The sequence below is a fragment of the Petaurus breviceps genome, unplaced genomic scaffold, assembly GCF_028583685.1.
Source record: "Petaurus breviceps papuanus isolate PSGF00001 unplaced genomic scaffold, PetGlider_PUasm1.0 90763, whole genome shotgun sequence".
NCBI lineage: Eukaryota > Metazoa > Chordata > Mammalia > Diprotodontia > Petauridae > Petaurus > Petaurus breviceps.
The window spans coordinates 7,900,549-7,919,254 of NW_027187340.1; the positions used below are offsets into that span (position 1 = coordinate 7,900,549).

Consider the following 18,706-nt stretch of genomic DNA (forward strand, 5'->3'; position numbering starts at 1 on the left):
AAAGCTTCTTGAATATAAGTATTACTCATTCGCATGGGTTGAAAAGTAGACATATATCTGAGTCACTCAACAGCTGATCATTCTTCAAAGCTCAATTTTTTATTACATATAATTTAAATGACCAAGAAACATAGAGAAATCTGGTCTCCTGAGCACAACTAACCCAAGTGTTAGTCCCCATGGCTCTCTGCTGAGGCCCTTCATCATCAATAATCCATTGTAGGATAAATACCTGGTTTTCTTCTTTGTCCCACTGGCAAATTTGTAGGACCTGCTCCAGCTCCTGGCGTTGCTGCTTCAGGTACTTGTCCAGCTGCCTTCTTCTGTCTTGTAGCAATTCAAGAAGGCTGTCAATTTTCAAGCAACTGCTATGAGCCCCCTGAATCAATCCAGGGTTCACATTAGGTCCATCACATTTGAATTTTTCTATGAATTCAGTCAGTTGTTGGCTTTTGTTTAGGAGGGTTAGGGATCGTCCTAAAAGCTCTGGAAGAAAAATGATAGCAAACCAGATCTCAGTGAGACCAAACCTATAGGTCACAATCTTCAGGTATTTGCAAGTACCTCTGGAAGAGAAAAGCTGGGTCACTTAGGTTCTTTCCAACCCTAAGACTGTGTGATTCTTTGAGTCAGTTATTGTACTTTTCTACTTTAATCAGTAAAGGAAGAGATTTGTAATTTATCTTTTAAACTCCTATGAGTTATACTTTCCTTCTCTTCCTTCAGCAGAGAGGCAAGTGGAAATAAGTGAAGAGAATGTTACATATAATAGCAGAAACTCAATCCATTGTTTTTGCTGACCTTTTCTTGATTATAATGAACAGTTAATTTATTGCTGAGGTAAGGGTGAGACATATATTCAAAAATAAGTGATGTAAAAACAAAAGGCATCCATACAACTTACCTAATAAAATTAAAAATAATAAACTCCTGTGACCTTCTGAATATTATGAATGATATTTACAAATTTTATATTTGAGGGTATTTTGGAGGGTTTCTTTTTACTATACTAAACAACAAGTCTGGCACTGTCGGGTATGGAAAATTATAGTTGAACTAATTAAGATAAGGCCTCCACAAGAGGCGGCTAGGTGGCATGGTGAATAGAGCATGGCCCTGGAGTCAGGAGGACCTGAGTTCAAATTCAGCCTCAAACACTTAACACAAAAACTAGCCATGTGACCTTGGGCAAATCACTTAACCCCAGGTGCAAAACCCCAAAAAAGCAAAAAAAAAAAATATAAGGCCACCACGTTCACACAGTTATATTTTTCAGTCTCATCATCCCAATACTTCATGACTCACTCAATATCTCAGAAATACATTTTTACTGGTAGTAAAAGTTTTAGGAAATGATTTAAGTAATTTGTTTCTCAAGCCCTTACAAGAGTCAAACTCAGAATTTCATTCTTGGTTATGTTTTTCATCAACACCAGATAGCTGCTTCTTTTCAGATTCCAGTAAGGTAGTCTCATCATTTCCATTTTATGGGTAGGAAAGATGAGGCACATGAAGATACCTGCTTAAGACTGACCCATTAGTGGCCTCTTGGCTCTTAGGCCAAGTGTTTCTTTCTTAGACTGCTGCTTCGGAATCTGTTTCATTGGGCCTATTCTAACTGCCCCATGAAGGTTTTGTGACTATGACTTAAATGGCCTTTAGTCATCAGAAAACCAGCCCTAGCACTTGCCCTCAACCAACTTTCCATCCATTTATTTGGACTTCAAAGAGACCCAACAGGTATCCAATTTCCACTGAAATTAAGAATCTTTTCAGCTGTCAGTCTGACGAATTAGGGCTGCTTGCCTTTTTCCCCAGCCTGCACGAGGTACAGCATGCAAGCTGGCTCATTGTTGCATCAAATGTTAATACATCAGAAAGAAGGGAACAAAGAGACACAGATAACTAACCTCCACCTTTCCACTTCCATCGTCAAACTCTCTGTGAAAGTCTGTCTTTTTCCCAGTCCTCCTGTCCTTCTGACAAACACTTGCTTTTGATGACCTCAGTTATGAAGCTCCTATCAGCAAAAGCATCAATCACTGTCAGGTCATCAAGTGTTAAAATTGCTATGTGATGAGCGTGTCAGCCCAATGAAGATTGAATTGAGACTACAGAACCCATCTCTGTTACCTGGGCTTGATTCACTCCTCAGTCTCCTGAGTGGAATTTCATGTGATTCAGTTCCCTCATCTTGGACCCAACTAGATTATTGCAGTATGATAGAAATGTGTGACTTGCCGCTTTAATCCTGAACACTGGCATGCTATTTATAGAACCAGCCAGTCACAAGGGCCTATACAGCAACAGTCAGTCAGAATTACACATAGGCATGTTGGGTTCTCAAAATCTGTGCAGGAAAAATTACCTTCTCTGCTCTTTGAGACGTCCTAATTGCACAATCATTAGTAAATGGTAAATAATCATTGATAGCACCATTTGGAGTTCTTAAAAACAGCTTTTCAGAATATTCTGATTTGATTGGGATTGAAATGAACAGAAAGGATGTTGACACACAACCTCTCCATCCTGCTCAGAGACATAACTAGAGGGGTTAAGTCAGGGCTTTGCCCTAGGGTACCAAAATTTAAAAGGTACTGTCAGCATTTGTAATCCCTCTGTAGGATTAAAACAATTAAATTTAGTCTCTAAAGAAAAGAAAAAGTAGTTAAAATATGAAGTCAGGTTAGCTTCTCTGTGGCTTCCACCCAAAGGCATCACTTTTTACACCAGCTGCCCCAAGCTGCCTTTGTTCTTTTGCCCTTACCCCTAAGTGACAAAATTTCCAGTCTGAGCTCAGGAGAAATCAACCTGTCATAGAATAGCTAGGGGTCTGGGGTGGGAGGAGTGACTTTTTGTCACTTTTCCACAGAAGGAAGTGTCTAGATAATCAGATTGACTACCCCAACCTGAGGAAGAAGGTCTAGCCTACTAACACTGGTCAGGAACCTATCTATCTATCTATTTCCAATGTTGTTATTTTTGTTCAGTCATTTCAGTCATGCCCTATTCTTCACAACCCCTTTTTTGGGTCTTCTTAGCAAAGATACTGGAGTAGTTTGCCTTTTCCTTCTCCAACTCATTTTACAGAGGACAAAACTGGGGCAAACAGGATTAAGTGACTTGCCCAGGGTCACACAGCTGAGTGTCTGAGGCCAGAGTTGAACTCATGAAGTTTTTGTGATTCCAAACCCAGTAATCTATCCACTATGCCAATTTCCATTATTTATATTGTTTAGCTTGCACCATATTTTTCTGGGTTTTCATGTCTGAGTGTGGAGGGGGATGGGAAGTAAAACACACATGCCTTTACTTTTTTTTTTAATAGAAAGCTACATTAGTTTCTAAATGAAACAGGGCTTATTCCTCCTCCAGAGATCTTATGTAAAACTGGTTATGCTCAATTGAGCCTTATAATAATCATTCAGTGAAGATGATTGCAATCTCTTGTGAAAGCCTTAGTTCTACTGTTATGGCCATAACTATACATTAATCATGATATTTAGAAGAAAAGAATTGAAAAGTGCCATAAATCTGCATCCCCACATTGACTCTTTTAAGATCTCTAAAAGCACATGGAGAGCAGCTTGGTAGTAATAAATGTGTCTCTTGCCTTTAGAATGGTGTTCATGGAGTTGAAGAAGTGATTTTAAGGATTCAGCATTCTCAAACTCTTGGGTGTTCTGCAGGAAGTCTTCAGCTTGGTCTATTTTAATAGCAAACTACAAGAGAAATACATACAAAAAAAGGAAATTTGACATAGAAACAACATTTAGCTATTTGTACCTTGGCCAAGGTCTTACTTCATTGTGACATCACCCCTCCCCATGCATTCCATGTACCACCACACTGGCCTTCTTGCTGTTTTGAGAGATTTTTGTACATGGGATTCCATAGCCCACCTCCAAAACTCTGCATAAGATTGTCTCCCATTCCTGAAAGTCATTCTCTCCAGCTCCTGTAATCCCTGGATTCCTTTGAGCAATTCAAATGTTACTTCCTACGTGAAGCCCTTCTTAATTTCCCCAGTTATTGAAGCCACCATCTTTAGAAAATTACTTTCATCATCACTGTTGTTTGTCCTTTGCTAAGAAAATATCCTTCCAGAAAGGTGAAAAGGACATATTTGTACAAAAATAATTGTAGCAGCTCTTTTTATGGTAGCAAAGAAATCAAGGGAATGTTCCTTAATTGGGGAATGGCTAAACAAGTTGCAGTATATGAATGTAATGTAATACTATTGTACTGTAAGAAATGACAAGCAGGGTGGCTTCAAAAACCCTGGGAAGACCTAGACAAACTCAGGCAAAATGAAATGAGCAGAACCAGGAAAACGATGACACAGTAACAGTAATATAGGAAGCATGATCAACTGTGAAAGCCTTAACTGCTCTGATCAAGGAAATAATACAAAACAATTCCAAAAGACTCATGATGAAAAATGTCATCCACATCTGGAGAAAGAACTATGGAGCCTGAATGCAGATTGAAGCAGACTATTGTCTCTCTCTTTTTTTCTTTTGTTTTTTTCTTTCTCGTGGTTTTTCCTTTTGGTTCTAATGTTTCTTTACAACATGACTAATGTGGAAATATGTTTAATATGAGTGTACATGTATAGCCTATATTAGATTGTTTTTGTTTTATTTGTTGTTTTTTTGCTTTTTAGAGGGAAGTTGGGGTTAAGTGACTGACCCAAGGTCACAGGCTAGTTTTTGTGTTAAGTGCCTGAGGCCGAATTTGAACTCAGGTCCAACTGACTCCAGGGCTGGTGCTCTATTCACTGAGCCATGGAGCCACCCCAGCCTATATCAGATTGCATGATGACTTGAAGAGGAGAAGGGAAAGAAGGGGGAGAAAATTTGAAACTCAAAATCTTATAAAAATGAATGTTAAAAACTACAACTAACTAAACAAATAAATACAACAAAGTTTTGACATGTGATTAGGAAGTATTTAATAAAAAAAATTTGCAAAAAAAATCATATTCCCAAACTGTGGGTGTACCCCAAGCCTGGCCATCTCTCTTCTCTATATTCTCTGTTAGTGACCTCATCAGCTGCCATGATTGTAATTATAATCTCTATGTAGATAACTCACAGATCTATATATCTAGCCCCACTTTTTCTCTTGAGCTTCAGTCTCACACCACCAGCTAATGGGCATTTTGAAATGGATACCCTAGACACATCTCAAATTCAAAAGCTATGTGGCATGGTAGATTGAAGATTGGGCCTGGAATCAGGAAGAACTGAGTCCGAATCCAGTCTCAGATACTTATTACCTATGTGACTCTGGGCAAGTCACTTAAAAAACATCTCTTCTCTGCCTCAGTTTCCTACACTGTAAAATGAGGATAATTATAGCAGCTACTTCACAAAGTTGTGAGGTTCAAATGAGATATTTGTAAAGCACTTAGCACAAAGCATGGCTCATAGTAGGTACTTAATAACCTTTGTTCTTTCCCCCTTTACTTCTCTTTAATATGCCCCAAACGTATATTATTATTTTACCCTTCCTCCCAAACCCATCCCTCTTCAAAACCTCCCTAGGTCTGCCAAAGTCATTGCTATTCTTCCAGTCTCCCAGGTCCTTAACCTCCCTATCATGTGAGACCTCCTCAATCTCTCTCATTCCATATATCCTAACAGTTGCCAAATCTTCCTGTATCTGTATCCGCATTTCTCACATCTGAGCCCTTCTCTCTTCTCATAGCCACCCCTTCATTCAGGCTCTTCTCACAGAGATTATTGCAACAGCCCCCTAATTAGTTTCCCTGCCTTGAATCTCTCTTCACTCCAGTCTATTCTCAAGACTGCTACCAAGGTCATTTTTCCCGAGCTCAGATCTAGCCAATGCATCATTCCTACTCAATAAAATTCAGTTGCTTCCTATTGTCTCTAGGGTAAAAATATAAACTTCCTGATTTAGCTTTTACAGTCCTTCACAAACTACCTCCAACCTACCTTTTCAGCCTCAGTGTACAATATCCTGAGAACCAAGTAAACTAATTTTCTCCATATATTTCTATTTTCTGTCTCCATGCCTTTGCACTGACTATTCCCCATGACTGGAATCTATTGCTTACCTCCTTCTTCTCTTGCAGTTCATGGAATACCTCTTCTTCCTTCAAGATGCCTCTTCTACATGAAGCCTTTCCTGATCTACTCTTACCCCCAGTTGGAGAGATTATCTTCCGTAACTTGTAGTTTTAAAAATTGTTTGTCCTCTTTATAGATATATTTTATTGTGTATATACTCGTATACGTGAAGCAGTCAAGGCATAATAGAGAGCAAACTGGTCTTGGAATCAGAAAGCTCACCTCTTCTGACAGATAACTTCTATGGTATGCTGGACATCCTTATTCATATACCACATATGCTCTAAGAAACTATCCAGGACTATAAGTTTCAGAGACCTCTATGACCTTCACCGGAATAACAAATTTCATCACAGAGCATTATCTTTATTAATGAAATCATAGACAAGTTCTTATCTCTATGTTCATGTAGGCACTTGTCTTCCCCATTGTTGTAAGCCCTTTGTGAGTAGGGATCCTTTCATTCTTTGGACTTGTATCCCCAGTACGAGCACCTTGCCTGTCAAACAGGTAGCATCTAAGAAAAGCTTGTTGGCATAGATTGTCTCCCATTGCTTCCTTCACCTCTTATGATGCCTGGATTCCTTCAAGACTCAACCCAAGTACTGTCCCCAATATGAGGTTCTTGCTTATTTATATGAGCAAATTGTTTTGTACTTATTTATCTATAGATATACATTTTCCTCCCAGGAGAATTTGAAAACTTTGAGGATAAAGACCATTTTGATTTTGTTATTGTTGTTGTTTGGGTTTGGGGTTTGGGTTGGGTTTGGTTTTTTTTATATGTTTTTGTGGGGTTTTGTTTGTTTGTTTGTTTGTTTTTTGCATTGCCCAGCCTAGCTTGAATTGTGCTGAAATGGACAGGCATAGAAGTGACTCAAGATTCTCGAGAGGCATGCCAGTAGAGCATAAACTCTGGGAAGTTCCAACAAACTTACCAAGTTTTTTACTTAATTTTATCTTGCATTTCAAATTCTCTCCCTCATTCCATATCCTCCCTTATCCATTGAGAAGGAGGAAAAACATTTCCACATTAATAACTATAAGGCTTTAAATTCAGACTCTATGTATAACTTCCTGCCTACTTACTATGGAGAGGGGAAGGGAACAAGCATTTATTAAAAGCCTGCTATGTGCCAGGCACTGTGCCAATCATTTTGCAAATATCTAATTTCTAAAGTGAGGCTCATAACCAAATTTGTCACCAGCTGACAGATGTTTTGGACCATAGAAATCCATGAAACATTTGTTTATGGTAAGGAAAATATAAGATTGCCAAAAGTTGTTCATTTGCAAGTTTCTCGTGAATTCAGTAAGTGAGATAAATCTATTCATGTTAGTGATTAGAGTATATACTCTTTTTTTTTTTTTTGCTTTTTGGACGGGAGAAGACAGGGCAGTTGGGGTTAAGTGACTTGCCCAAGGTCACATGGCTAGTAGTCTTAAGTGTCTGAGTCTGGATTTCAACTCAAGTCCTCCTGACTCCAGGATCGGTGCTCTAGGGTGCCACCTAGCCATCCCTTAGAGTACATACTCTTAAAAGTGCGTGTGTGTGTGTGTGTGTGTGTGTGCGTGTGTGTGTGTGTGTGTGTGTGTGTGTGTGTGTGTGTGTGAGAGAGAGAGAGACAGACAGACAGACAGAAAGAGAGACAGAGACTGAGAGACAGAGACAGAGAGAGAAAGAGAGACAGAGACAGAGACAGGGAGAGACAGGGACAGAGACAGAGACAGACAGAGAGAGACAGACAGAGAGAGACAGAAAGAGAAAATGAGAATTAAGGGAAATATATATGTATATACATGGAATTAAGGGAAATTTTTAATATAGGTAATTCAATGCAGTATATATATATATATATCAATGTGTTAATAATATATAATAAATATACCATATATATATATGCATGGACCTTTTTGCTAAGATGAAATTAATCAGGCATAACTATAACCAGGTATATGTGTACATGTGTTTCATCTAAGAGGAAGTTATGGGGGGAAAAAAAGAAAGGAAATATATATGGTTTTCCCAAAGATCATAAAATAAGTAGCTTTTTGGACCTGTGCTCAAATTTTCAAAAACAAATTTTGAAATAGTCTAAAGTTTCTGCTGTCCCTTCTTGCTGTTAAACAAGCTCATGAAACATGAACGTGCCTCCTCCAAGTCTTTATTTCCTCTAACTAATCCTCTGAGCTTCAATATTTGGGATTTGTGTCCTGATTTTTGAATTTGAGGATGTCATATTCTTTGAAGCTGGTACTTTATCATAATGAAACAGCAATCTCACATCAAAATAAATGTGCTGCTAACTTGACAGGAAAGTTAAAAATGAAATTCCCAATAACTGTCTTCTCTAAAATATGACATTTCCCATTTATAATGCTCTTTAAGAGTCTCACATTTTGAATTGGGAAGCTCAAAGAGTCATGGGAATTAAAGAGAAACAAGGCAAGGAGGGAGGGGAATGGGGGAAAGGCTGTTAGGTATATTCTCTTTTATTTTAATTAACACTAGGAATGAAACTTCTAGCTATAATCCTTAGGAAAATACTCCATGTAAAATGTTGGTTTTACATATTTATTGGACACCTACTTGGTATAAATAGGCAATTATATATATATATATACATATATATATATACATATATTATTAATTTTGAAGGACTTAAGTGGCTCCCTATTGCCGGTAGGATCAAATATAAACTCAATTTCCTTTTAAAGCCCTTGACAACCTGGCCCTAACTTATCTTTTCAGAGCTGCTCATCTACCTTTGTTATCCACCTTCACCTAACTCTCACCTGTGACTCCAAGAAGCTGTAGCTTGTGCAACAGCCACACCCTGGTGATGTGTCTCAGCAGACAGACTAAACAAGGTTGAGGGTAACTGACAGGTTTTGAGCCTGTTGGTGAGTTGGGGTGGGGGAGGGAAAGGGAGAAGGCATGTGTATGCAAGAGTATGTACTCTAAGGGGCAGCTAGGTGGCACAGTGAATAGAGTACTGGTCCTGGAGTCAGGAGGACCCGAGTTCAAATCTGGCCTCAGACACTTAACACTTACTAGCCGTGTGACCTTGGGCAAGTCAACCCCAATTGCCCTGCCTTCCCCCATCCAAAAAGCATGTGAAGGCTTTCCCCAGTGGAATTGGTAGATGAGAATAATTTGTTCCAATGGCCATCAAGTTGGGCTGAAGACCTTGTGGAATGCTTAGAGCTTGGCCAGACATCAAAGATGCCAAGGTGATCCACTGTATCCTGGACCATCACTAGCCATCTTGACTTTTGTCTAGACTTCAATGACTCATAGAGAGTAAGGTCGACTACTTTGCTCAGCTCTGCCTCACTTAAATACAATTTACACACAAGTTAGGACATCACCCAGGATGAACAACAATAATATATGTGTGTATCTTTCTTGTCTCTCCCTTTAGAATGCAACCTCCTTAAGACTAGTGATCATTTGTATTTGTATTCCTAGTACCTAGGGATCATTTGTATTTGTATTCCTGGTACTTATCAAAGTGCCTTCACATGGTAGGTATTTATAAATGCAAGCTAATTATGTTAGGCATTGATGGGGCTACAAAGACGAATAAGACAGGTTCCCTGATCTCATGAAGCTTTAGATCTATTGAGAAAGGTAAGACAATATACAAATAACCAACATGGTAGGCACACTATCCAAGTGTGATGAGAGGTTCAAAATGTTATGAGCTGAACCACAGGAAAGAAAGGTCACTTTTGTCTTGGTGGGAGAGGGGGAGGTCAGTTCTAGTTTTCCTCATGACACTTTGAAAATATTAAAAAAAAAAAAGATATAAAAATTACTTGGAAAAGTATTATCTGTTATTCCATGGGAATCTTCCCTCCCCTCCAGGAGGGAACAAGTCATCAGAACTATACATTTCAGAAGCTCAAAGAAGGATGAAGCTTAAGAATTTAATTTTTTTTTACTACTATCTATAAAGAAGAGAAACAGAATTCCTTACTACTCAGTTGCAGGCTGAATGTCTACGTTTGCTAATACATAATGACACATCCAAGTTTGACAATATTATTCTTCAACTATCAAGAAAATTGTGCTTCATCCAGGTGCTTTTCACAAAATTATCCTTTGTGAAAATTAGAAAACAAGGATATTTAAAGATTTTAGTTTATAAACCTTTGTGTGAAATAGTTAGGAATGGGATTTCCCAACACAAACCTCTAGGGCATTTTCGAAAAATTCTGAAGTCAGTTTCAGGAGCTCTCTTCTCCTCTCCAAGACAGTGACCAAGGCTGCCCAGGCATCTCCCAGAGTCTCAGCCATGGCCTCATAGACTTGATGCTGGTCCTTGTTCTCTTCTGCTGCTTTGTCCGCTTCCTGTAATAGGTCCCATACCCGATCTTCCAAAGCCTGAACCAAGAGAAAAAATAATAATAAAATAATTAAGTATAAAATAACCCTGAGCAAGAATTCAGGTCAAATCTGACTTGCTTCACAAGCTCCAGAATGTTACTGATGTGGATGTGGATTCTAAGTTTTCCCTCTAATGAGGCAGATCATAACTCCTCAACTCTTTGAAAATGGTCTTTCTACTTTTTGTGAATGTTAATTTCATCCCCTGATAGTCAACCTCCTGGGGAAGAACCACTGTAAATGCCTTTACTCCAAAATATCATTGTGGCCAAGACATGTCACTGGACTCTTAAAACCTATGCTAATGGGACACAGGGTCTGGCAAGCCCTACCGAGGTAGAGAGCTTTTGGTCTTTGTGTCCATCATCCAAAGAGCATCTCCACTGAGTACGAAGGTATCTAGCTAAAAGTTTTTATACATGAACATTTGAACAAATATGTTTTGGATAACTTTCTTGCCTTTGCCATAAAAAGGAACACAGAATAAAGAGAAGTAAGCAGAAGCAAGAAAACAATGACTAAAACAATATAAATAGAAATGACCACAACAGATAAATTGAAAAAGGCTATGAAATTAGAATGACCAGGTTGGCTCTGATGAAGAGATATGGTGACACAATTCCTTCCCTTCTTTGCAGAGGTGGGGGACTATGGGCATGTAACACTACATATACTATAAGACTTAGTTAATATATTGGTTAGAGACAGCTATATGTCACAGTGGATAGAACACTGGACCTGGAGTCAGTAAGGTTTGACCTGGGGAAGTGACTTAATTTTATATGTCTTATTTTCTTAATTTGTAAAATGTGGAAGTAATATCACCTAACTTTTAGAATCATCATGACAATCAGATGAGATAATATTTATAAATTGCAACTTTGAAGAACTATATAAATGCAATTGTTATAATAAGTTTTGTTGAATTCCTAGCCTCCTCTTTCCACTTTGTTTTTTATTCTTTTCATAAAGTATGGTTTTCTAGGTGGAAAACGAGAATGGATATACTGAAAAATTGTCATAGAAAAGCAAAAATGTTTTTAATAATTTTTAAAATATGGAAATACAACATGAGGTCAAATCCTGGCCTCTGACTTAAACTAGACAGCTAGATTGTACAATTTATAGAATACCAGACCTGGAATCAGAAAGACCTGAGTTCAAATCCAGCCTTGGACACTTACTAGTTACATGTGACCTTGGGCAAGTCACTTAACCTTTGCCTGCCTCAGTTTTTTCATTTATAAAATTGGGAAAATAGTAGCACTTACCTCCCAGGTTTATTGTGGGTATAAAATAGCGGTAATATTTATAAAACACTAGAGAAATGCTAGTTATTTTATTTTTAATTATCTAAATAATAATCATACAAGCCATGTAACTATTGGCAAGTTAAATAATATTTCAGTATCTGAGGCAACTCTCTAAGACTGTATTACAGGTAAGATGCCAATCTGCCATGGTAGTCTGTTCATTTTTTTATTATTTGAAAATGTCAGTGGGAGTTCAATACTGTTTTTCTTCAACATAAAACTATGAAGCAGAAGTCAGGTTTTAGAAGTTGAGTCAGCTTTTTCAAGGTCTTTTCTTACCCTGCTCCAACTCCCCAAGAACATACTCAGATACCATGCTAGGGTACTGTAATGTCATGTAATGTAAGGCAACTTCCCAAGGTTCAAAATACCAGCATAGGTGCTCTCCATTTTATTCAGTGACAAACCAAGAACAGAGAAGATCAAAACATGACATCATTCAAAATACAGCATTTACTAAGTGTTGATTAAATAATCTCCAAGTACTACCCCACCCCAGGACCTTCCAATCATTCAATCAATTACAAAGTCCCTGGTCTAAATACTTCTCCACCCCTAGGCTATTCCTTCATTTAGTCCACCACAAAGCCCCTCTTCTTAAATGGAGATTAGTTTCCAAACATAAGTAAAGTACATTCACTTGTTCAACCATAGAACATGAAAAGGTCAAAAGTTCCCCACCCCTGGATCACAATTGAATCTACCCCAGAGTTACATCAAGTTTAAGCACAGCACTTAATACCCAAATGGAGGTCTTTTCTTCATCTTGACACGAGGCAAGTTCTCAGCAATTTTAGTTCCTGGGGAGACAAGGCTTAGCAAGGCCACAAGATACATTGCCAGTCCCTTCATTAATTCATCCTCTGTCTGTATAACAGTCCTAGAACCCCCGAAAACATTAGCAAAACCCTCTCCTAGGATTTCTGTAAACATACAACAAGAAAATCCTTCTTCAGGGCTTCTGAACCAATAGAAAGGTTCCCAGACCCCTGCAACAACAGCACTGTCCTTCACCAGTGGACAGTATTCACTCTGTCTGCAGGACAGTCTCCAGACCCCTGCAACAACAGCACTGTCCTTCACCAGTGGACAGTATTCACTCTGTCTGCAGGACAGTCTCCAGACCCCTGCAACAACAGCACTTTCCTTCACCAGTGGACAGTATTCACTCTCTGTCTGCAGGACAGTCTCAGGGCTTCTTAGCCAACAGCCAGGTTCCAGGACTTCTTCAACAAAAGGACTGTCTTTCACCAGTGGACAAATCTGGCAAAACAACATCAAAACAGACAGACAAAGTACCAGCAAAACAGCCATGTCTCCTCAGTCCTTGGCAGCTCAGGGGGCAGGTCTCAAAAGTCCAGGGCAATCCTCTCAGTCTTTCTCTCTGCCTCCACGAGGTGCTGCTTCCAAAAAGTTCTTCTGCCTCTCTCTTGTCTCTCCAAATCTATGTCACCAGCTCCTCCCAGTTCAGGACTTTCTTTTCACATCAACAAGTCCATCCCACAGGTGGAATTAACAAGCTCTGGGTTTTAACACAATCAGTTTGAAAACCAAGCCAATACAGGGGAATCTTTAATTGCCATTACTATCACAGGTACAATCCACTGATCATTAAAGAAACATGGATTAGATGCTTACTATGGTATTTGCTAAGTACTATGGATACAAAGACAAAAAATAAATTCAAGATGAAAAAGTATTCCAAACGAGGGTGGTAGAGTAGGAAGAACTTAGACTTAGAGCAAGAACCTTTGAGTTCAAGTCCCATTTATTAGAGTGTAACCTTGAATAAAGCATTTAACTTGACCTTCCATTTCTTCTCTTGTAAACAACGGATAATAATACACTATCATCTCATAGATTGTAATGACAATATGAAGGGATACTATATATAAGAAGCTTTGTAACCATAAAGTGCTATTTAAGCTTGAAAGAACATATTTATAAATCAGCTCTTTCAGCCCCAAGTTATATTAAACTGGACACTATACAAGTATTTCCAATGTCCTTGGCTAACCTATCTGGTATCCAATGCACTCTCTTGACTGATAAAGGAAAGGAATAAAAACTCGTAATGAAACTTTTTCAAACATTCATATGAGTGCCTGAATAACTTATCTAGAATGTAAATGCTATTCAAGGATAACTCAAATAAGATTCTGCCACAGATTAGGTTGAACACTGACGCTCTCTCTGGGGAAGTCTGTTCAATAGGTGCTCTGTTCACCACAGCATCAGGCTGAACTATATAATCATAACACCCAAACTACCATGAGAATCAGATCCTTTGTGTAGCACTTGCCTTACTTTATCATGAGACAGCATAATTTCTGGGCTACCTCTCCCTCCTGTGACATTCTTTAGATTATCTGGAGGGTTGATTAATTTTGTCCTGTACATGTTTTTCATCTTTTACTCTTTATCATGAAAATGGATTAACTTAGTCACAATTTCTTTTCTCATTTGCAGGTGCTATTTCAAGAATGTTTAATGAGAAGAGAAATCCATATTAGATATTTTAATATTCCAGGATAACTCATTCTCCTGACACCAATTGTATTAAGGAATGAAAACAGGAAAACATGAAAACCTCATGACAGAAATGGAAGAATAAGAAATGATAGAGAATGAATTCATTATAAGGCTAAGCAGTGAATATAATCACCTGGCCTGTTATAGCTACTGCTCCATATTCTGCATAAAAGTGACAGGATTAATCTGCATATAAGGTAAAGATGTCTGTTTCTGAAGGGATACTGTGAGAAATATTTTTTCATACACGTAAACCCTCTAACCCTTAATAAATTTTAAATGGCTCTGCTTAGTTTGCTGTAGTGTATTCCAAATTGGGGTCATGGGGGTGTGTCCTGGAGGATACTGGAAGCTAGAACCATGATGGTGTCACCTGCTTGCTAACATTATATCTTCTCTCTCAGAGGTTTCAAAGTAAGTTCCTTGGAGGACTGGTAGTCTGACAAAGTGCTTTAGGTATTTTGTGAACTAATGACCTCTTGTAATATTTATGATTATAATATTACAACGTTGATACTTTTATTTCTGACATGAATTAATAATTGATTGGTGGAATTTAACTTGGGGAAAGAGACCAGCAAAGATGGTATTTTGAAAGGAAGCAATATGAGTCATCTCTCTACCACAACTGCTCCAGTAAAGATTGAGGAAGAGTACTAGAACAAATGGAAAGTCAAGGAGAAACAAGGGGTGCCTTTTTCTGGTCCAGACTGGCACAGAGACAATCAGACCTCTGTGAGCATTGGTATGGAGGAAGGAGGGTGGGAGGTACAGGCACAGGTCAGAGCCAACAGCTCTAAATCAGGAAAGGAAACATAGATCTGCAGTTGTATCATTCTGTCCCTAGATCAGAATTAAAAAGCCTTCCCAGAAACTGGAGCTGAAGCCTTAAGCTAGATATCCAGGGCAAGGAGTGTGGACCAGAGGTACACATAAAGTTCTATTGCTATGACTCTGCCAAGCCTTCCAGTGTACAGAGAAGGGTGGGGGTCAGCAGCTACCTTCTGAAGTTCCAATCAGGAGTATAATCTTATATGGGAAAAATGAACTTTTAATGAAATAAAGGACTTCCAAATTTTCCTGATGAAAAGATCAAAGCTAAGTAAAAACTTCAAACTATTAACACTGCAATCACTAACACACATAAAAGGCAAATATATTTAGTCAATTCAAAGGGCCTATAAAAGGATGAAATGTACATTCTAATGGAGAAAGAAAAAACAAGTGTCATCTCAGAACCCTAATGTTATCAATGGTCATAGAAGTTATATAAGATAGAGGGACTGAGAAAGTTTTTGTTATGTTTTGATGCTCTTAAGACACAAAAATGATGAGAAAAGGAATGGAGGACAGGAGTAAAGATTTTATTTCACCTAATTTGAGTGTTTATGGACACTGTACAAACATGGCAGTGGGAGTGAGGAGAGTGGATGTCACTTGAACCTCACTTTCATCTGAAATATACGAAGGAGGGTAGAACATACATACATACAAACATACATACATACACACACAAAAAAATTTCATGAAGAAATACATCTAGTACAAGAGGAGTGTTGGGAGAAGAGAAAGGAGAAAATAAGACAGAGAATAAATTTATGGAGGGATTGTTCAAAAGCAAAACTAACTCTTATCTTGGAGGGTAGATAATGAAGGGAAGTTTAAAAGGGGGGAAAAAGGCATGAACCTTTGATCAGAGACTGAACAAGGGAAAGAGAAAAGGGAAGGGGAGGGAAGCAGATCACATCATTTTAATTTTAATTTATTAATACTGAACACACTATTTCTCCCTCCCTCCCTTCTTTGCAAAGAGGGGCTCATGTCAAAAAGAGGGGAAAAAATGGAAGAGAACAGAATGGAGGGAAACACAATTTTAAAAATTACTATGAATAGGTTGAACTCTCTCATAAAATGAAAGAGGACAGAAGGGATTAGAAAGTAAAATCCAAAAACATGCTGTTTACACGTAAAGGGATTCACAAAGAAAGTTAAAACAGGGGCAGCTAGGAAGCACAGTGAATTGAGCACCAGCCCTGGAGTCAGGAGGACCTGAGTTCAAATCTGACCTCAGACACTTAACACTTACTAGCCGTGTGACCTTGGGCAAGTCACTTAACCCCAAATTGCCCTGCCCTCCCCCCTCCAAAAAAGCAAATAAATAAATAAACGTTTAAAAAAAGTTAAAACAAAAATCTGGAAGAAAAATCTATTATGCTTCAGTTGAACTCATAAAAGCAAAATAACTTCCTACATTGACAACACAATCAAAATTATGTTTAATAAAAAACTTTAAAGAAGGGCTCAAAGAGACTAAATAACTTAATTCTAAGGTACTGGTAGCTTTAATAACAAAACATAGAAATGATAGATAATTTCATAAAAGAAAATATCAGTGAGACAACATAAGTTATGAAATGAAAATTTTTAAATACATTGAACTTATAAAACTAAATTTAAATAATAAAAAATAAATCAGTCTATTTTGTAAAAAGAAAAAGATAAACCAGATTTCTATGTCAAAAATGAAAAAAGAATTAATAATAAATGAAAAAGGAAATCATCAGAAACTATGTTGCCAAATTATATTCCAATAAAACTAATAAATGAATAGTTTTTTAAATTTAAAATATTCAGATTATCAGGACAAAAAATGAAAAACTTAAATCCCCAAATCTCAGAGAAGCAAATTAAATAAACCAAAAATGAAATCCTAAAAAAAAACAAAACTCTGAACCATTTGGATTTAGGAGGGAATTCTAACAAATTTTCAAAGAAAAATTTCAATATTGTATAAACTGTTTGCAAAAATAGGAAAAGATTAGGGTGGCCAGGTAGCACAGCGAGTAAGAGCACCAGCCCCAGAGTAGGGATGACTTGGGATCAAATCCGGGCTCAAACACTTAGCACTCACCCAGAAACACGTGGCTGTGTAACCTTGAGCAAGTTACTTAACCCCAATTGCTTAAGAAAAAAAAATAGTAAAAGATCCTACAAAGTCATTTCTATAATTCAAATATTGGCTTGACACCTAAATAAAATAAGTCAAAACAGAAATAAAACTATAGACCAATATCCCTAATGGGCATTGACAGAAAATTGTTAAATAAAATATTAACAGAGTCTAGAGCAACATATTAAAAAGATTATACATTATGACAATGTTGTACTTATACCAGGAATGCATGTTTGACTCAATATTAAGAAACTACAAACATATGATAATATTATTAGTAAAAATAATCAAAATCACAATTATATCAATCAATTCATAAGAAGCTTTTAACAAAATCCAATATCCATTTCTGTTTAAAACACTCACATTGGAATAAATAGGATCTTAGCAGTATCCATTAGATAGTATCCATCTGAAACTGAGTCAACACTATATGTAATTGTGATATACTATATGATACATATAAATTATGCTATACTATATGATAGACTTAGACAAAGAGGAAGCCAAACAAATTCTAGAGGATCAATTAAAAATTTAACTGCAATAATATAACAGGATATAGAAATAAACCTATATAAATCATCATCCTTTCTATATATTAACAATAAAGACTCTGAGGAAATGATAGGAAGAGAAATTCTATTCAAAATAACTATAGCATATATATAAAATTTTGGAAAGTCTACCTATTAGGATATATGTAAGATCTATAAGAATATAACAAAAAATATTATTTTAACAAAAATAAAAATAAACCTGAATAATTGGATATATATAAATTATTCATGTTTAGACTGGACCAATGTAATAAAAAAAAAAGCAATGCTATCTATTAATTTGCTTCAATTCATTTCAATAACATTTCTTAATTGCCTACTATGTGCCAGGCAGTGTACTAAACACAAAGGATACAAATGAAAAATAATAATCTTTACCCTCAAGGAGCTTTCAGTCTAACAAGGGCAAATAACATACAAGAGGAAGCTTAAAAGCTGGTGGGAAGAGAAAGGGAAGGAAGCCCACCAATTTTCATTATATGAAATTAAAATGTTTTTACAGAAACATAATTTAATGTAGTTAACAGTAAGAGAAACAGTAAACTGGGGTAAGCTGGGGGGCAGCACAGGGAAATCTTTCCTGCAAGTTTCTCTGATAAAGATGCCATTTCTAAGATATAAGGTCCTGAGATATTATATATATATATATATAATTGTATACATGCATGTGTATATACACACATATAAGAATAGGAGCTATTCCCCAAAAGATCTATGGTCAAAGGGTATGAAGAGGTGTAGCAGCAAGCACCCCAAGCGTCCTCAGGGTTTGCAGCTACCACAGGTTCTTGGATCTGCTTTGTTAAAGGAAAGCAACTCAAAATGGGTTAACAAGCTTACTTTAATCAGTCAGACAT

General features: G+C 37.3%; 1 protein-coding gene across 1 annotated transcript in view; it reads right to left on the reverse strand.

The window, feature by feature from the left end:
- The window catches only part of CCDC141 (coiled-coil domain containing 141), a 298,856-nt gene that overhangs the window by 237,046 nt on the left and 43,104 nt on the right, over positions 1-18,706 (reverse strand). Inside the window, exons 4-6 of the mRNA XM_069068555.1 lie at positions 10,297-10,488; positions 3,614-3,722; positions 233-486 (exon numbers count right to left, since the gene is read on the reverse strand). Of these exons, the coding sequence (XP_068924656.1) occupies positions 233-486; positions 3,614-3,722; positions 10,297-10,488 (555 nt within the window). The remainder of the gene's footprint in view (positions 1-232; positions 487-3,613; positions 3,723-10,296; positions 10,489-18,706) is intronic.